Genomic DNA, 19,454 nt, shown 5'->3' on the forward strand with positions numbered 1-19,454 from the left:
AACCACTTACCAACTTTGAGCTAAAGACAGGGGACTCTCTTTACAAGTACATGTACATCCATCACTTCTGGTTTGGTCACCATCATTTGCCCTCACCTTTCAGGTGGGAAACAATCAGGTATGGGGTGCATGTCATCTGCCTGCCCGCTCGCCTCCAGAGCAGCCGTACTCTGCTCCACCGACCTACTTGAGCATGAGCCAGATGGAGGGAATGATGCCTCCTCCTCCAGACAGCTCCAAAGCCCCTGGATACCGTTCTGCCTCTCAGAGGATGGTCAACAGCCCCATCGGTATGACTCACCGAATACTGTTTCTACATGTAAAATACTTTCAAGTGACAAGTAGTTGCAGATTGAATAAGGTGTAGTCAGCATAATCTGAAAAGTCTCAACACTGCTGTACTCAAACAAAGCTAGTGGAAATATTGATTAATAGGAAGGTTTTTGCTCCCACAGCGTTGACCAGCTATGCTACCAGTATCTCTGGCAGTCCAGTGTATCTACACGGTCATACAGCAGTCGGCACGCCCTCATTCAGCAGACAGCACTTTTCCCCTCATCCCTGGAGTGCATCCACATCAGGTAGCAGTCACAGAAATGCCTTGTTGGGATTTTCTTCGAATCTATCAGTCTGGAAATATTTAAAATGTAGTTTTTACGTGTTATGAAGGCCCCTTTTCTTCAGAAAACCTTGAATTCATGGACACTAAAGCTGCTCTTTGGTTCAATAAGTAGCATTCCTTTTCATCTACTAATCCACTGTTGGGCCCTTCTCTACCAGGAGAGTCTCCAGTTCCACCTCCCTCAACGGTGTCATCCTCCACCCTTTCCACTTCAGCTGTGGCCCCTCCTGCCCAGCCTAAGCCAGGCAGCTCCTCACAGCAGGACCGGAAGGTTCCTCCACCCATCGGAACGGAGCGGCTGGCAAGGATCAGGCAGACGGGTTCAGTCAACCCACCTCTCCTCACCACCAGCTACACGGCATCTGTCGGACAAGGAGGCATTTGGTCATTCGGTGTTGGAAGCGCTTCTGGTTAGAGCAAACTCAGTTGCTGCCGCCCAAACACGACCATATATTTCCGTTCTGTGTTTGATCCACTGATGAGTCTCTAACCTGGTGTGTCTGTCTTGGTACAGAAGCCATGTCTGGTTGGTCCCAGCCCCTGATTAACAGCCACATGATGCACCCTCAGCTCCAGGCAGAGCAGTCGGCGTTTTCTCAGCACCAGCCCATGGAGCAGGACGACACAGGCATCGCAAACCCTGCTAACAACTACCACCAGCCTCAGCATATGCCCAACAGCTACATGGACTTCCCAAAGGTAACAGGAAACCAGCGCTGTGTAGAAGCTTCATCATGGAATTTCTGAAATGGCAACATCTATTTTTTGAAGACTAAATAAAGCCAGATGAGAACATTTACTTAAATACATCCTTGTATCAAACAGCGTAGTTTTTTTATTAATTTTATTTCAATATATGCTGGTAGATTTTGAAGTGGGTTCTGTTATGTTTTTATCATAAAAACCTACGTCCTTAGTCAGTTTGAACCCTGAAGGTTTTATCCTTTATTATCTGTGTACTCTTCTACCCTAAAAAAGTGTTATGTCATCATCTGTGCAGGGAATGCCCATGTCGATGTATGGAGGAACCATGCTGCCCCCTCACCCTCCTATGGCAGAGGGGCCGGGGGGACCGATGTACAATGGTTTGCACGCTGGTGACCCCGCATGGAGCCCCATCATCAAAGTGGTCCCAAACAATGCAGATAACTCAGACCCACAACAGCAGGTAAGGCACCTTTTGTTTTACTGGAAGAGCTCAATCAAATGTTTAGAGTTGAATTGTGAGGAATTTATTAATGAGCACTGCTGCTGTCATTTTTTTTATTCTGCCCCCCCTTCAGGTGTGGCCTGGTACCTGGGCACCTCATGTGGGTAACGTGCACCTGAATCATGTCAATTAGACGGCGTCCACAGCAATCAGATGAACACAGCATGACCCACAGTGCAAACATGGAATATCAACTGACAAATATGACCGATTAAGACAAAGAACAAAAGAAAAATTACAACATGTTAACTTTAGTTGAGACCTGAGTGCGGAGCAGAGGTTGAAGAATTGGAAGTTCTCTTGACACCATTCTTTGATGTGCCTATCTCAAACATGGACAGAGGAAACTGGGGCGAGCTGTTATCAGTGTCCCGATGATGCAAACAAACACGCGCGATCGCCTGTTCAACAGGATCCATTCTCTGCGTAGTTTAGCGATTTTGACTTAAACCCACATACACCGTTCTCGGGCTGCAGGGGGCTCAACATGAAGTAGCTATTTAAACTTGGCCCAGAACTAGATGATGATTACCTAAAGATAAAAGAAATCAGAACCTTTTAGAGTGGTAAATACATGTATAATTGTTTACATACTAAAAAGGGTTAAAATGAGAGTAAATTTCATGTCGTATAGTGGCTCTACTTTATGTAGCCTGTATTAATGTGAAATATTTACCTTAATATTCAATAAAAAGATTGAAAAGTATTTGTCTGTGTAATTGTTCCGTTTTTATGTTGAGATTTAGAGAATTTGTGTGATGAAATTGTCATTTCTGGCTCCTCTTCACACCCAGAGACCATTTTAACTGGATGAAGGTTTTTAAGCAGGATACATCTGACGTGATCTCATACTGCATGTTTGAATAGTGAACGGTGGTAAACGTGGTGATAATTATACACCCAAACATTTTTTTTAATCAGACATTAAACGATCGTAAAAATGAGGACATTGACGCCCATGAGTTTGAGTGCTTGTGTGTCATTTGTATTGTAATGGACCTCTTACACAGGGGGCTATACTTTCAAAAGTCAAAAGCATGGACACACCTTCTCATTTAATGTTTTTTCTTTAGTTTCATGACTAATTACATTGTAGATTCTCACTGAAGGCATCAAAACTAGAAATGAACACATGGAATTATATGGTAAACAATAACTCAAAATGTGTTTTATATTTATGATTCTTCAAAATAGCCACCCTTTGCTTTGATGACTGTTTTACACACTCTTGGCATTCTCTCTATGAGCGTCATGATGTCATCCCCAACAGTCTTGAAGGAGCTCCTAGAGATGCTGAGCACCTGCTGGCCCTGTTGTCTTCACTCTACGGTCCATCTCATCCCAAACCATCTCCAGTGGGTTCAGGTCAGGTGACTGGAGGCCAGGTCATCTGATGCAGCCCTCCATCACTGTCCTTCTGAGACAAATAGCCCTCACACAGCCTGGAGGTGTGTTTGGGGTCGTTGTCCTGTTGGAAAATAAACGATATTCGAACTAATCACAAACTGGATTGGATGCTGTGGTAGCCATGTTGGTTCGGTGTTCCTTCACTTTTGAATAGATCCCCAACAGTGTCACCAGCAAAGCCCCTCCACACCATCACACCTCCTCCTCCATGCTTCACGGTGGGAACCATGAATGTAGAGACCATCCGTTCACCTTTTCTGTATCACACAAAGACACAGTGGAAGGAACCAAAGATCTCAGATGTGGACTCATCAGACCAAAGCCCAGATTTCCACTGGTCCAATGTCCATTCCTTGTGTTTCTTGGCCCAAACAAATCTCTTCTGCTTGTTGCTTTTCCTCAGCAGTGGTTTCTTGGCAGCTGTTTGACCATCAAGGCCTGGTTGGCGCAGTCTCCTCTGAACAGTTGATGTAGAGACGTGTCTGCTACCAGAACTCTGTGTGGCTTTTATCTGGGCTCTTATCTGAGGTGCTGTTAACTTGTGATTTCTGAGGCTGGTGACTCAGATGAACTCATGCTCAGCAGCAGAGGAGACTCTTAGTCTTCTTTCCTGGGGAGGTCTTCATGTCAGCCAGTTTCGTCATTGCACTTGATGGTTTTTGCGACCGCACATGGGGACACATTCAAAATTCTTGCAATTTTCTGGACTGACTGACCTTCAGTTCTTAAAGTCATGATGGACTGTTGTTTCCCTTTACTCAGCTGATTGGTTTTTGCCACAATATGAACTCTAACAGTTGTCAAATAGAGCTGTCAGCTGTTTACCAACCTAAATTCTACACAACACAACTGATGCTCCCAACCCCATCCCAAGGCAAACCTGAGAAGTGAAAACCAATTTAGGTGACTACATCATGAAGCTCGTTGAGAGAAGGCATATGTGTGGTTTGATTAACTTTGTGTAAAAAAACTAGAAGAAATGTATTTTAAAGGCATCTTTTAGTCCTTTTTAAAGTAAATTTTAGAGCCTGGACTTTTAAATAACTCACAAAGCAACGCCTTGATGGTATGAAACTCATTTTTGGACTCTTATTTTGAAGTCTGGCAAGATAAGCCAAACCGGAAGTAGAGATCCTACAATCCAAGGCAAACAAGCATGGCGGCAGCTTCAACGCCAGTGGTTCCAGAGCAAACAACGAAAACACCACCTCCAGAATTCGTCCCGTTTGATTTTTCTCAGCCTCCGGTTATCGAGGGATTCAACCCTTTGCCGAGGGTCAAAGATGAGACCGTCAAACAGAAATTCATCAGAAAAACCAAGGAAAACCCGTTTGTCCCCATAGGTGAGTTACACAAGCGGGCGGCACTGCAGCAGGGTAAGGTTAGAGTCATACAAGCAGCAACTCAGGCAAAATCTACAATGCTATATTAAAATGTTAACATCTGAACAACTACCCGACTCAGCTGCTAGTAGTCTGTAAACTAACCCTGGAATCTACTTTTGCTAACTGTCCAGGGGGTGTGTTGCATTTTGAATACATCCCATCAGGGTTGTGAGTGTGTATTTGACCCTTTAGCTTCAGTCCACGGAAACACAACAACGACCCTTGGTGAAATGGTCTCAGTTGACATGTTAAACTAAGGTATTTTATTCATTTTAGATGTTGGCTATGATTGAATTTGGTTTATACGCTAACGCGAGGAGATACTCATCTCTGTCATTTGCTCTCAAGCTACAATTAAGGAATGAAATATGTGCCAGCGGTTTATATGGCTGTGTTCGGTCAGTCCCTCCTGAAAATGAAAAAAATTGCATCAAATTGCATTTCTCAGGTTGTTTTCTGTCCTCTCAAATCTGCTTCGTTTGACCTCACAATTTGATTTTCCGTCTTTACCAGTATTTTGGTCTATAATGACATCTAGCGGTGAAGTTGGAGGTTACAACCCTTCAGCTCATCCCTCTCCCAGGAAACGCTCTCGTAGGCTGCTGTGTAATTCATGTATGAGCCTACATTTCCCATAATCCGGGCTCTCAAACTTGTAACAACACAGAGTTGATTGCCAGCAGTCACCTATTGAGAATCCAATTCAATTTATCTGATATCCAGGTCTCATGGCCTTTTAAGTTTGGAGGATGGCAACTTCCAGGCCTGGAAACATTTTCATGTTGTGGAAATTTGCTACACAAATACCTGCATGTATGAAGGTTTTCAGCAAAGAACTGAGAAATTCTGAAATGGACTTACTTTTATACATTTGAACGGTGATTCCAAGCACCTAACTTGTCAATAATTTGAATTAAATGTAAACTTGTGACTATTGACATGAATTTCTGATCAACTTTCATGTGTAAACAGACGTCTCACAGAAGAATGGTTATGATTTTTTGCTAAAGTATGTGTAGAGTTACAAAAATGTTCCTGTAAAAATGTGAATGAACCCTGGAAATCCACAGAGATTTACTCCAACACATTTTTACTCCTGAAAATAAATCAGAACCACACTTTTATTTCAATTATTTACAAATTTAAAGAGTTGCTTTACCTTGTACTTGGTGTTTTTTTCCATCATTTTTCACCAACTCCTTAATAAATCAGTGTTACATCAACATCAGGACCAATTTAATAATTAAAAGGTTAATCAGGTGATGTATGAGTATGCAGTGCCCCCTAGTGGCTGCAGGGCCCCAAGCAGCTGGAGACAGTTTTCAAACTGGTGAGTTTTGAGTTCTCCTGTATCGGTGGGGTCCCCTGAATAAATTTCATCCTCATTAAATGCCAAGAGGAAAAGTGTAGCAGTATACCAGGCCCTTATCTGACAGTTTTAAGCCCATAATTCTTGAGTGTTTCAGTTCCTTCACTTGTTCACTAATTTTCCCTTTTTGTCTGCAGGTTGCATTGGAACAGCAGGAGCGCTGATGTACGGACTCATTGCCTTCCAAAAAGGGAAAACCAGGCAGTCTCAGCTGTTGATGAGGGGCCGAATCTTTGCTCAAGGCTTCACCGTAGTTGCTCTTATAGTTGGTGTTCTCGGGGCCGCGTTGAAACCCAAGCAATAAAAATGAAGGACGGCTCCCATACCTCATCCATCTGCCATCAAAGGTCCAACTGGCTGATGAACTGAATAATGTACAGTGTTCATCCAGCATTGTTTGGATCCCTACACCAAGGCCAGGCGTATTTATTAGTATTCAATACTGAACAGCTCATTATTAATCATTTCAGGCTGTTGTAGGACATAAAAACCATCTGATCAAGTATGATTTTGCCTCAGTTGTGACTATCTTACAAGAAACTACACATTTGCCCCTGACAGTGTCTTGTATTTCACAATAAACATGACTCACAAGTACATCCAGAGGACTTCTTGTACAACTTTTATTATTTCAGAGGTTATTTAGAAAAATCATGTTAAAGGTGAACAGTTTTTATATCAATATCCAGAGTGAGTAGATGTAAATAGATCTCAGACAAACTGGCCCAGGTCCATCCAAAGCATTCAGATTGTCTCGTCACAATGACAACGTGGTTTCCAATGAGTTGTGTTTTTGCTCTTTTTTATTTTGTACTGGTAATGGGCATTCTGGTGTCAAATGAAAACATAGATCCTGCATTTTAACAAATAACTCCAGTGATTTATGTTGTCTTCTTGCCTCTCAGACTTCCATTGTTGGCATTTAAAAAAAAAATAAAAATTTAAGACTCTTTTCCAGAAAAAAAAAAAAATTCACACTGGTCCAAACATTCCCCTCACATATCAACTGGGCAAACTGGCATTCATGTGACTTGCTGCGGGGCAACTGGCAACAGTGGCTGGGAACTATTTAAAGACAAAGCAGTGTGTGATCATATGCCATTGCTTTTATTCTCCCTTTTAAACATTCACTCTTCTTTGTTTTCGTGTGTAAATAGGCAACACGTGAAAGTGTGTGTAGACACTGTTGTGGAGATAATTGAAACCTTGTTGATGGCTGTTGACAAACCGTAAAACATACTGCGTGGATGCTGCTTGTGCAATCAGAACCAGGAAATTGCTCAAGCCGTCAGTCATGTCAGGATTTAGATGATAGCAGCACTCTTTGGTTGTGAATCATTTGAACTGAATTCTTGCCTAATTGGGAAGTAAAACCATCTGTTTAAATGACAGCATTTGTGCCCTTAAAATGAGGAAAACTATGTTGGCCATGTTAGATCTGCCACTGAGGTTATAGATATATATATTATATGTATATAATGCAACAAACATGAACAGCGTGTATGTGGTTCTACATTGTTGAGAGGCATAGGTGGTTACAATCTAATCTGTAGTCGTGCTTCATAAGCAAGTGTTTGACATCTGCTAAATATGCAAATTTATAAAACTACTTAAAAAAAAAAGTGCATCCAAAGTATTGGTGGAGGCATGCATTAAAGTTGACCTAATAACTCATAATTTAAAAGGGGAAGGAAAAGGGTTAACTTTAAGTAACAGTATTTCCCAGTATAGCAAAATGAGCGGCTAACAAGTCCTTCATCTTCTCACGAGAGTGAGGTTACGAATATTTCATTATAATAATAGTAGGCATCAAGAAAGGCAGGAAGTTTCCAAAGGTTATAAAACATACCAGGGCTGTTATGGAAAAGGGCGTAGAAACTCTTCAGATGCGCGGTGAGATTACAACTGAAAAGGCAAATGTTTCTACCACAAAATCCACCCTAGCGAACTAGAGGCGTCTGTTTCAGAGAGATGAGGACAGAGCGCATTCGAGACACATCCTTCGCCTGTTTGTTGGTTTTTGGATTGAAGTCGCAGAGACGGGCTACTCGTTCCCACGCTGATCCTGGGCTGTCGCCATCGCTCTCTGCCAGGAAGGCCTCCTCTGATGCTCTACAGGCGGGACAGAGACCCCAAATTAGAACCACTTAAAAAAAACCAACAGCAAATCGCTCTGACCACAACACTGAATCACACGACCACACCAGGGATGCACGATAATATCGACATGTCATGAGCAGACATTCATGTCAATGCATCAGTTTAGGTCGGATGAACCAAAATCTTGCTCATAAATGTGAGATATTTAGGAGGTTTTGGAAATGTATGGTAACGTCAGAAAATGCTACTTTGTGAAATCTCATGATTTACATGTATTTTTCATTATGTGCAAAGGGTGAGTAATCATATCAATTGTTTTCTACACGTAGGCTTGTCATAAAAATTAGTTGTAGAATATAAGATATGGGCGAATAAGCCCTGCTGCAATAAAAACCAACATCGTGGATCCCTAAATAACACAGATTCATGCACTTTCTGGCCAAACGCATATCTTCCGAGCGCATAGCAACAATGATCAAATACAAAACCAGAGATTCTTATTTTCAACCTTCCAAGTTTTAGTTTTGAGGCATGCATCAGGTGAAGGGGAGGGGGGGGGGGGGCATTCCACAGTAAACAGCATGAGAGTTCTAAACCTACACAAAGCCTATCACATCAGAGTTGGGCTGTTTGTAGAAAGCCTTGTCAGCAATCCTAGTGTGCAGGGCAGCCAAAGCCCAGAAAGCAGGAAAAAGAAAAAAAGGAGAAGAGATCAACGTCAAACATCAGGCCATGAAATGTTAGAGACGATATTAGAGAGGCAGCTGAGACACAGTTCTGATGAGATGGCCGGAAAAATGTAGAACAATCTTAATATTATCAGTCTGTTGCGTTCAGTTTGTGCTGTTCGCATTCCTTCAAGCCGGCTTTCGGTTTTGTTAAAAGTTAACACTGATATGCCATCAGAGGACTGTCTCTCATTGCTTTGACAGACAAAGAGGAAACAACGAGAGCTGCAGATGCAAAGAGATACCGTGTCAGACTTGGACAGACTCTGTTGGAAAGTGTGACAGGGGAGCAGTTAGTTCGCTAGGAGAGAAGGAGGAGGAAGAATGTGGCAGCTAGACAGCGACGATGCCTTTATACAAAATAACACCGCCGATCATTTATGGTTCCATTCATTGCAACATCTGATCTTTTCTGTACTAAGACGTGTACTTCCTTAATTTTTAATGCGACTTACATAATCGTTTCTCAAAATCTTAATGAGAGAGGTTCTGTGCAAGTACAGTACATACACTTCACTAATTTATCGTGAACTAACGTGTTTTCCTTCATCACCAAGCAAGCAGACTCATGACATCATTTCTTTAACTCTTTGCACATCTTAGTTTTGCACACAATAATTATAATATATATACAGGATATATATATTTTTCCCTTTAAAATCAACTCATACAGTCTGTGTTACACCTAGCACTGTGCTGCTGGAACAGAGTTGTTTGTATGGTCAGATCAGGGGGGCGATTATTCTCTGCGTGTCGGTCGGCGGCGATCATGTCAGACTCTCACCTGTTATTGGCCTTGTTCTTCTCCATCTGTTCATTCTGGTGCACATGCCAGTCCTCCAGCTCCTTCTTGGCTTTCTCTCGCCACTCCGCCTCTGCTGCCTTCGACGCTGTATCTGGTTAGGGGTTAGTACAACACTCTGTATGAGATTACGAAATTACTGAGTCTAAATGTGAAACAGTAACACAAAACAGAGACTTCTGTGCTAACCTAGTGCCTCAAGGCGCTCCTTCTGCTCCTCACGCCATTTGCGTAAGCTCTCTGGCTCTTGCCTCTGAATGTCCACCTGGGCGATGGCTGCATAGCTGTCTGTGGGGCCGTTGGACTCCTTTTGATGGACATAAAACATTTAGTATCATTATCATGAAGTTTTCCACTGTCAATATATCTCACAGAAAAATGCCATTGCAAGAATGGAGTGATAGTAATTGTTATCATCTAATACATAAGCATACAGAGAGATTGATCGATGTATAAATATTTATTTTTTATCAATATAAAACATTTCCTTCCAGTAGCTGATTGTGCTGGACTCACCTGGAATATATCCCCATTCACTGTGGCGGGCTCCTCTTCAAAACCGTCTAACATGATCAGAAACAAAGCAGTACCTCAGCATATGCCACAAAACAGTTTTCTCTTCTGGTCTTCTGGTTCACTTGAGTCTCTTGTTTCTTGAACGTTACGGACCTGCAGAAATGCTGCAGCACCTGTTTGGGCTGTTGATGTTGTCGAAGCAGCTCAGCTTGTTCCTGAACGGGTTTACTATTTACAGCTTCCAATCATAAACACTGTCAGTACTACTGATAACACTTCTGATACCATCGCTATGGGCAAAATCCTACCGATTCAAACTTCGATTTAGCTAACAATTTTATGTCAATCCTGTTTAAGTGCTTGTGTAGCGTCAGTGTTAGCTAATAGCTCAACACTGCGTTATTTTATTTCATAGTATAAAGCATCACATGATTCTATATTAGAAGATTGAATGAACACTCACGGCACATTTGTAACATTATACTGTATTGTAGTTCACTACGTAGCATCACAGTTCATGACACAGTACCGGTAGGCATGTTAGCTAGCTAGCTAGCTTGGCTTGCTAGCTACATTTAGCTGGCGGTAGCTCGGGGACAAACTTGCCGTAGTTGCTCGGCTCCGGCTGTGGAGGTTCCTCTGTTCCCGCTCCTTCCAGCTCACCAAACCCGTCACCGTCGTTCTCTATCACGGCAATCTCACTCTCCTGTTGTGCCAGGAAAGCGGCAGCTGGGTCCTCTTCAGCTGGGTGTGCTCCGTTGTCAGCCATCTTTCACAAAGTGTTGACAAGTTTAACCGAGCTTGGTAGGTGCACGTCACCGCTAGCTGGCTAAGGTGAAGCCTTTGCCTAAAAAAAAAAGCCCAACTATATTTTACTGGTTCAGCAAGATGAACGGATATTTCCCTATAGTGGCAAGTTTTCTAGGCGGGGCACACAATTCACACACGTATGTCGGATGTAGAAAATGTCAGCTTCGACTTGAGGCCGTTACCGATGATTCATGATTTCTTCACTTGTCCAGTCACTGATGATGGATCAGGGCAGCACCCTCAGGTACCGGGCCATCTGTTGTAGTTTGTCGCCATCTGCCGGTCAGTTTACAGACATGCATACCTCGACTTCATCTGTGGCTGCATCTGATTTAATAATAATAACAATAACAATAATAATAATAATAATAATAAAACTTACAATAATCAGTTTAAAGGTGGATTTTAAATTCAGATGGAATTACATTGGCTTAGAACAAATGCACATCTATACAGCAGTAATAATAAACGATTGTGGATTCTCCAAACACAACACAAACTTGGAAGGGATTGTTGTTCAAGAACTTTGTACAAAGCCCCCCTCCCAACACTGCTAAATAAAAGTATGTGCTAAATAAAACTATAAAAGTAAATATCAAAGTAAATTAATAAATCAGTTTTTTCTTGTCCGTCCCTGTTAAGTTTTTTTCTGTTTCAAATTCAAGTAAAAATTATAACAGCAACAATTCAATGTTAAAAAAAACTCATTTACAAGCTAAAATAAAAACACTGCATATAATCGGTACCTGAATACATACTATGTATATCATCAATAATCGTACTTAATTTATTTGTAACTAAAGGATGAAAAACTAGTCAGATTTTCAATGTTTTTTAACTTAACTCAACAAAGGTCATGTCAATAATCGATGAAGCCTAGACAACACAGCGATATAAAACATGCTTTTATGCAAATCACGTCCTGCACAGTCCAAACAAATATTTAGTAAACCCTTTCCAAATCAAGTGAAGTGGTCCGACCAACATTTCTGTGGCCATGTCATGATCCAGCTGTTTCCCACCCACTCACAGAGTATTTCAGTCACTCTACAGAGGTACAGGTCAAGAGTTTTACAGATGTTTATCCCCCTGCTGACACCGAGCAGGGAAGCCCGGCCTCTCCTGGTCGCCAGCCCGAGCAGGAGCAGGAGCAGCGGCCCATGTGACCTCTGACGTCTCCGTCGAGTCCGGCTAAAAAGAATGTGAGAGACGTAATGATCCTGCTGCTCTCCAAGGAGATCCGCGGTGGCTTCCCGTCGTCCGCTTGAAGGAAGTCCCACAGTTAGTCTGCTTTTCTGGCTCTGTATCCGGCAGACGGACTCGTGATGTCTGGCGAGGGACAAGAGGTAGGTTCTTACTTTAATCACTTCCAAGCTTTCCTTCAAGACAACATTTTCTCTGCCTGGGCGAACTTTTACTCTAAACTGTGCCGTTGCTGCTTTTGGCTAGCTGCTCCAAGTGTCGTTAAACTTTGCTAGAACCAGAAAAGTTGCGGTGTCTCAACTTGCTCCTTCTGCTGGGAAAGTAAAGTTTTATTTCAAAGTTACCTGTTGCGAACTCTCGTATTGGAAACACTTATATGCCGTGAGTGGTTAGCTATTTAATCTCATAATGGCATAATTGTACCTCGTTATCCGAAGGAGAACCGTGTAATTTGAGTTTAGCACAAAAGAACAAGTTCCTACAGAGACATAAGAGGGACACCAGGGGAGATTATAAATAGCAAGTATCAGAGGGACCACGGTACTTGAATGAATACCGGAGGCATGTTTCCTCTCTGGGGTGAAACTGAAGCTGGTATTTTACTGAAATTCATCCAGGTTCGGGATGCTGCTCTCACTTATAATCCGCACAGATTAATTGAATTGTAAATACGGAGTTCAACTATCGTTATTTAAATCTCACCTCCCGAGCTGCTGCTGCTGCTGCAGGTTTGCCCATTAACCCCCTACCGAGTGTTGGAGCTGCATCACCGGATTGATTAATCAGGTAGTCGATCGAAGGAAAATGAATGTCAACTTTTGTTTTAATATCGATTTTTCATTTCGCCCCCCCCCCCTCCCCACTCCCAAGTGAAAACATTTCTGCCTCAAGATTCATACAATTATGAATTTACTGCTGTTTTGGCCTCTTTAAAAAAAAAAAAAATTGGTCAGGAAATGAACTCATTGGACAGACAAAGGAAGCTATTTGAACACTTTGGGCTCTGGGAAATTATGAAAAGCATTGGTGAGAATTTGATGACATTTTATAAACTGACTGATTTAATAACAGAAGCAATAAGCAGATTAGTGGACGATGGTTGGTGGCAGCCCGACTCTTTTTTCTTTTTTTTTTTTAATAAAAGTGATGGATTCAAGTTTTTGTATGTAGGATTTGCTCTAACTAGTGGTGGGCATAGATCAGTGTATGGCTTGGCTCATCAGACTTTCTTAGGTAAATCAGACTGGGGGCTGCGATCTGAAACGGAACAATAATGCAGGGAAAGATGATGCTTGGGACAATTAAGAAATAGTGTCGAGCCGTAGTTTGTTTCCACCAGAGATCCCGTTTCCTCTGTGCGTCCATCTCTCGACTCAGCAGCAGCAAACCAATGGTTTGGGAGTTTTCCTTTATCAGCGAAGTGCAAGTTTTGGAGACGCAAGAAACATAAATTCCTGATCAGGGGTCTGTCCCTTAGCGTGTAGCTGGAGCTGAGCTGCTAGCTTGATGGAGAGGTGGTTTTGTGGGGACTAGCCGGTGACATCACTCACTGCTTTATTTTTGGATATTTATTTTTAAATTCCGGCCAGTAAATCAAAATCAGGGTGTTGAGGAATTCCCTAATCTTGGTTCTGTTATCGGCCCCCCAAAAAATCTTCTGTCCATCAGGCTTCTGGGTGTTGGTGTCCTGGATGGCTTGATTCTGCTTCAATATGTCTGATACTGATACCACAACCTTGAGTATCTGGTGACATCGACACCAATCTGACACCATCTTTTTCTGTCTCGAAGACAACTTTAACTTCGCTTGTCATTTAAAAAAAGAAAAAAACACAAGACAATTGTGAAAAACAAATGATTCCACGACTTTCCCTACTTCCATAAAGAAGAAGCCTCAGGGATCCCCTGCTCACACGCTGCTCGTCTCTGGTATTCCGGACTCTTCTCTTTTTTTTTTTTTTTTTTTTTTTGGCGTGTTGCAATATGTTGTTCATTGTTTACTTGAGGATTGTCTTAGGAATTTGATCAGATTGTACATATGTTATTTCCAAAATCCAGTCCAGTGATTTGGACCTGAATTGGGGTGATACCAGAACCAAGTATCATCCCTTATCAGTATCAGTCTGATATTGTCCAAAATTGAAAATTTAGAAAAATGTATCTACGATTTCACTCAGGCTGCATTGAGTTCTATCAAATATTTTACAGCCGAATGTTTATTCAGTGACTGATTTGTTGCAGGGACAGAAAGAGTCAGTATTGGATCGTCATCGATCATCTGCAGATACTTGAAGTATCATCATACTTGAAAATGTGGTACCGTAACAACTTAAGCATCAAATCTAATCCAATGAAATTCAGTTGAATGAGCAGTTTTGGTGGATGGGATCGCTTTTGGACCGCAGTTTTAAATTCTTTTCTTTCATTTAATACTGGAACGATACTTAATTTTTCATTGTAAACACTCAGATATACGCAAATTGAATTTTGTAAGTCAGAATAGTGCTGACCATGCAGTCCTTTAATAGAATAGAATATTGTTTGTTTGATTTTGATGTTGGTTTTATTTATCGCAGAGTGCAAACATATCATTAACTGCATGCTTGTTGCGGAGTTGGCCAGCATCGGACCGGTATCGGTCTGTGCAGCAGATGATCAGTATTAGTGGTAGTAAACCCGTGTTAGGATCCAAACAAATTCAGTTAAATGGGCAGTTTTGGTGGTGAGCGCCACTCTCAGTGCTTGGCTGTTAAATTCCTTTCCCTCCTCTACGAGTCCACATTTGCTCAATAAGTTAGCTCATCTGTTGCTTTAAGAACTTGATGTCAAACTGTAATTGCCGGTTCGGCTGCGCTGTGCGTCATGCCCTCCAGAAGGAATGTGAAGTTCCCAGACCTTCACTTCAGTTGTGGGCCTTCCGCTGCCTCACAAATACAGTTTTTGGTTTGAAAAAAAAAAAAAAATCCTTTGAGTTGGTCGCTGTAGGCTTCTGCCAGAATGTTAGAGGTAGTTGACGGCGCTTCTCTCCACCCCCCCCCCCCCCCGTGACTCATGTGGGTGTTGGGCTGAAATAGTTTGGTGTAGTTTTACATTCCTTATATAGCCTCTGAGGAGCGAGTGGAGGCGAGGGCTTGCCTGTGTCACAGACAGTGTATAGTTGGGGGGGGTGGGGGGTGCCAACAGACTGAGAATCCACTCGCCCCAGTTTAGTGACTCTCTAGCTCTCTCTCAGGTTTAGGGCTAGTGGCCGCCGGCCCTTGAGGACAAGGTAAGCTTTGATAGTGGCGTCTTGGGTAGCTCGCCATGTGTGATGTAGAGCAGGCACGGAGGTTAGTGGCTCAGCCGTAAATCTGTTCGATTAGATGTAGCAGCCCGTCATCTCAAATTGCCTTCGGTTGTTAAAATTAACTTGATATTTAATGCCACCGTGCCGTCCGATGTCAGCAAGTGTCTGTGGTGAGCTTGTTTGTTTTCATTGTCTCACAGCTGTACAGATGATGTCAAGTTTGTTTGGAGGCAGGCCAGAGGTTCATTAGGATTTAGATTAACAGCCTAATTAATCCCTGTCTGAAGCAGGAGATTACTGTTCAATGCTCTTCTTGTGCGTTTGTCCACTAGATTTATAACAGCGGTGATCTCTGTGCTGGTCACCTCAGATAATGACGCAAGTATTGCAACATGATCTTCTGTGTGTGTGTGTGTGTGTGTGTGTGTGTGTGTAATGATACTTGATGTTATATTTTATCATGTAGTATGGAAAAACCAGAATAAGTGGAGACATTTATGTAACATGGCTGATTTATTATTTTGAAATTATTTCTATATTTGTTGATTTGAAATTTTAGTCATCTGCTGTAAGTGATATTTGTTGTCTGGAGTAATCTGGGGAATTCATTATTTTCCCTTGTATTTTTAATCTAATCATTATGCATTTCCTTTAATTCAGATGTTTCAATGCCTTTCACCACATCACTGTTTTTAGTATCAGTTTGATTTTATCAATCCACGGAACAACAAAAGGAAACGAGACAGAAATAAAACCTGTCACTGTTGCATATTTGAAGTCTTTTGAAATGGAGTTGCGGGTTTCCAAAGTTTTTATTTCGAGTCAGAATGAATTGTACACACAGAGCTGTGACACATTTGAAAACCAGACAGAATGCTGCTCCAAATGTTAACAGTCAAGTTGACAATTGCGACCCAAGGATGCATTCAGTGGAGTTATTGTGAAGGTTTCTCAAGATGATACGACAGATAATTTCAAAGTTACAGATCTGCAGCTGAGTCGATTGGATGAAGCAGCAGAGGGTGTGTGTGTGTGTTTTTTTTTTTCAGGATGTTTCCAGGCTTTCGGAATAATTTGCTGTGTTTCTCTCTCTGTCTCTTGAAAGGCGATGAACGTATACTCTGTAACCCTCAGCGGCCCAGCACCCTGGGGCTTCAGGCTGCAGGGTGGCAAAGACTTCAGCATGCCCCTCACCGTGTCAAGGGTAAGGCACTGCTTGTTACTGGCCTCTGCTTCTGTACTCCTCTGTGTTTGAGGTCATTGAGGTCTTTAATCATCTTAAAAAGGTTCTTTTAAAACCCAAGGTCAAATTTGTTTATGTTACCACATGATTACCCTGACCATATGTATGTCATTTGTTGCTGCACATAATCATGAATTTCATCAACATTGCTGAGAAAAAAAACACATTGAAGTTAATATTTTAGTTTTAATCATATCACCCATACCCTGATGACTTGTATCCAGTCAGTCAACGCCGACCGCATCAGTTTTCAAATACTTGTTCTGCTTCAGAAACCATTTGCCCTGTGTTTTTAAGGATACAAATCTGAAATACAAAGGATCAAGTTAAATTCAAAATGGATTATCTGCCATCGTAGGAGACTGTAGTTCCAAACAGCAAATCATATCCTGTGTACAGCAATAACGTGGCATTCTGTTGTTGTTGAGCGGCTACATAGTAACAGCCACAGTAGTCTGAAGTTCAAGAACACTTATTTTTCCTGCTCGAGTGTCCGTCTTATCGGACAAACAAAGAAGAAAATCAACCATCAAGCAAATCTTCACAAGGGAAAATGCACTGATAATGTCGCAGCAAGTGCGTGGTTCAGTTTTTTTCAGCTCACTGTGCAACTTTTGTCATGTGCAGGGGCTGTTTTTGTTCTCCTTCATGCTTTCGGTCCAGTTCAGTTCGTTTTGAGCATGAAGGAGAACAAAAACAGCCCCTGCACATGACAAAAGTTGCACAGCGAGCTGAAAAATCCTTGTTTTGCCCTCATTTATGATTACTTTTGCACAAGTGTGCTATTCTCCTCTTTCTGTGTCGGCGTAGCTGATGAGTCTTGCGTGCCAAAGGTACACGCACTCTAATATAAAATTGTTGTATTTTTCCCTGTCGAACCAAAACAATTGTGGTTCACGTGTGCGTATTTGTTTATTTTTTACAGTTTGTTTTGCATCCCCAGTTAGAAGGCAAAGTTGCACCTACTTCTCTAATGTGCTAACTGACACAGGAGAGATTCAGCAAGGTGGCGGGGGAAAAAAAATAGAAGAGGAAAGATACCGCACACATGGGTTCTAGATGTTGGCTTCAACATATTTCCAATTCTCCCAAAACCTTCAAGCCTCCTTGTTTCCTTTTTTTTTTTTTGTAAGATTTCCAAGACTGGCAAAATAGCTGCAGCCGAAAGATTGTCACTTTAAAGTCATTCCTCTGAAAAATCCTCTGCATCTAAAGCCCGAGTGTGCGTTATCTTCCCTCAGCTGCTGCACATTATCAACATATACCTGCATGTGTCACTTCTGTTCGATGCTACAGTGGTCAAACTCTACAAGCAGCACACTGTTTGCCCCTGACTTGTAGCTACAGCGGTGTGTTTACTTTGTCTCCACTTTGTAAGGCGCACCGCTCTGGGAGCCTGCCAGTCACTGACAATCACACAAGACATGCCCTCCACTCACCTCTTTTCTCTTGAATAATACCAAACTATTAACATGACATTAAATATATATTAGTCTTCTACTTAGAGTAATTATTAAATGTGATTTTAGTGTGACTTTTATCGTTGAATGCCTATTCTCTGACCACGAGGGCAGGCTGTCATTTGGCTCTCTGGGCTTTGTAGTCAGAGGCTTGAACTGAATACACGTTCAAACACTTGATATATTGAAAAGAGCTGCAGCCTCTTTCCAGGCCTTATAAGTGCAGCGCCTTATAAGTGCCCTGCTTTATATTGAGCATTCAATTACTTCTTACTGGGTGCCAGAAAGTCACATGTTTACAAAAGGTGGAAAAAAAAAAAATCCAACAATGTTCTGTTAGGAGATGTGCTAAGTAGCTCCACAGCGAGGTGTGTGTGTAGAGCTGATGTAAACCGTCGGTGAGGGCAGCCTTGTCAGTACATGTCTTGCATCTGCTTCGCTTTCCAACTGGCAGAAACAGAATGTTCCCCCTGGATTCATGTCAAGAAACATTTTCTTCTACCCATGAAAGACCAAACGGATGTAAAAACCTTGTTTGATGGAAAAACAACAAAACAGGTGTGTGTGTGTGTGTATCAGTTGAATTAGAGGAATTTCCGACAGTTATAGCTGCATTATCATGACTTATCAGCCCGTGTGGCAGGCTTGTTTCCCTGCAGCTCAGGAACTGTGTTACACATACAGATTATTTACCGTGCTGACAGAACTCCAAAGCCTCATCGCTTCTGTAGGCTCATACATTTTGTTACACCCAAGTTAGCCAAAGCAGCTTGCTACAAGATTGATAATGGCTCCCGTTGGGGCAAAAATGGTACCACCACTAATATTGGAGCCATAATGACTGGTCAGTGGCTAGTATCCACGCGTCTTGGTCCAATAGTTCCCTGGGCCTCTGGGTATAGGAGTTAAAAAGATGTGACAGGCTCACGTTGCCTCTCAGGCACTGTTGGCTCACCTAGCAATCGTCATAAAAGACCGGACAGTGAATCACGCAGCGGCTGAGGAAGGAAACAGCCCAACAAGGGGATGTTAATTCCAAAAGATATATCCCGTAGCATCAGCAAGGAAAGCCAGGCCTGTTGTCACTGGGCTCACACAGGATGAATTTAGTAGGTGGTCTTTCCGTCTGTGCTTGTAGCTGATGAGATAAGAATCTCAGCAGCCAGTTAAAGGAGATTACACAATGAAGAACATGTGGAGTGACAGGACAAAAGGCTCGGTGGAGCGCTGAAAGGAACAGAGACGGCGGCGACTGACAACTGCAGAAAGATCAATGAGTTTAAGAGGTTTTTTTGTTGGAGACTAGATGCCAA

General features: G+C 42.2%; 4 protein-coding genes across 15 annotated transcripts in view; 3 read left to right on the top strand and 1 right to left on the bottom strand.

Annotated features, from left to right (window-relative positions):
• Positions 1 to 2,555, top strand: part of ankhd1 (ankyrin repeat and KH domain containing 1) — a 28,440-nt gene extending 25,885 nt beyond the window's left edge. For 6 of the 7 annotated variants that reach the window (XM_086223181.1, XM_086223187.1, XM_086223185.1 and 3 more), the window contains 6 exons: positions 104 to 290; positions 456 to 581; positions 781 to 1,032; positions 1,137 to 1,321; positions 1,623 to 1,790; positions 1,906 to 2,555. In XM_086223181.1, the coding sequence (XP_086079307.1) occupies positions 104 to 290; positions 456 to 581; positions 781 to 1,032; positions 1,137 to 1,321; positions 1,623 to 1,790; positions 1,906 to 1,965 (978 nt within the window). In that variant the 3' untranslated portion in view covers positions 1,966 to 2,555. The remainder of the gene's footprint in view (positions 1 to 103; positions 291 to 455; positions 582 to 780; positions 1,033 to 1,136; positions 1,322 to 1,622; positions 1,791 to 1,905) is intronic. The other variant, XM_086223184.1, reaches the window with a different exon arrangement.
• Positions 2,556 to 4,353: 1,798 nt separating this feature from the next.
• Positions 4,354 to 7,663, top strand: higd2a (HIG1 hypoxia inducible domain family, member 2A). Its single transcript, XM_086223191.1, has 2 exons — positions 4,354 to 4,582; positions 6,131 to 7,663. The coding sequence occupies exons 1-2, from the start codon at positions 4,396 to 4,398 to the stop codon at positions 6,295 to 6,297; spliced, it is 354 nt and encodes a 117-aa protein (XP_086079317.1). The 5' UTR covers positions 4,354 to 4,395; the 3' UTR covers positions 6,298 to 7,663.
• On the bottom strand, positions 6,593 to 11,174 carry cltb (clathrin, light chain B). 2 transcript variants are annotated; one of them, XM_086223188.1, is made up of 6 exons: positions 10,746 to 11,174; positions 10,140 to 10,186; positions 9,813 to 9,930; positions 9,606 to 9,717; positions 8,694 to 8,747; positions 6,593 to 8,105 (listed from the first exon to the last, which is right to left on the bottom strand). In XM_086223188.1, the coding sequence occupies exons 1-6, from the start codon at positions 10,906 to 10,908 to the stop codon at positions 7,934 to 7,936; spliced, it is 666 nt and encodes a 221-aa protein (XP_086079314.1). In that variant the 5' UTR covers positions 10,909 to 11,174; the 3' UTR covers positions 6,593 to 7,933. The 2 variants fall into 2 exon arrangements, with proteins under 2 accessions (XP_086079314.1, XP_086079315.1); XM_086223189.1 differs by lacking the exon at positions 8,694 to 8,747 and having other exon boundaries at positions 10,746 to 11,165.
• An 885-nt stretch (positions 11,175 to 12,059) lies between these two features.
• pdlim7 (PDZ and LIM domain 7) overlaps positions 12,060 to 19,454 on the top strand; it is a 40,076-nt gene continuing 32,681 nt past the window's right edge. The window contains exons 1-2 of one of the 5 annotated variants that reach the window (XM_086223201.1): positions 12,060 to 12,295; positions 16,544 to 16,642. In XM_086223201.1, the coding sequence (XP_086079327.1) occupies positions 12,275 to 12,295; positions 16,544 to 16,642 (120 nt within the window). In that variant the 5' untranslated portion in view covers positions 12,060 to 12,274. Of the gene's footprint in view, positions 12,296 to 15,281; positions 15,421 to 16,543; positions 16,643 to 19,454 lie in introns of those variants that run through there. The other 4 variants (XM_086223197.1, XM_086223199.1, XM_086223200.1 and 1 more) reach the window with 4 other exon arrangements.

Source organism: Aulostomus chinensis, chromosome 13 (genome assembly GCF_037954235.1).
Source record: "Aulostomus chinensis isolate RoL2024-O1b breed Wild chromosome 13, RoL_Achi_v1.0, whole genome shotgun sequence".
Classification (NCBI taxonomy): Eukaryota; Metazoa; Chordata; class Actinopteri; order Syngnathiformes; family Aulostomidae; genus Aulostomus; species Aulostomus chinensis.

Bases quoted from the DNA above. Each gene is read 5' to 3' on its own strand.
- cltb (XM_086223188.1), bottom strand. From the start codon at position 10,908: ATGGCTGACAACGGAGCACACCCAGCTGAAGAGGACCCAGCTGCCGCT. The intron at 10,187-10,745 runs GCAAGTTTGTCC...TGATCATGTTAG, and splicing joins GCCGGAGCCGAGCAACTACG to ACGGTTTTGAAGAGGAGCCC. The intron at 8,748-9,605 runs GTGAGAGTCTGA...CCTGCACACTAG, and splicing joins AAGAACAAGGCCAATAACAG to GATTGCTGACAAGGCTTTCT.
- higd2a (XM_086223191.1), top strand. From the start codon at position 4,396: ATGGCGGCAGCTTCAACGCCAGTGGTTCCAGAGCAAACAACGAAAACA. The intron at 4,583-6,130 runs GTGAGTTACACA...TTTTGTCTGCAG, and splicing joins AAACCCGTTTGTCCCCATAG to GTTGCATTGGAACAGCAGGA.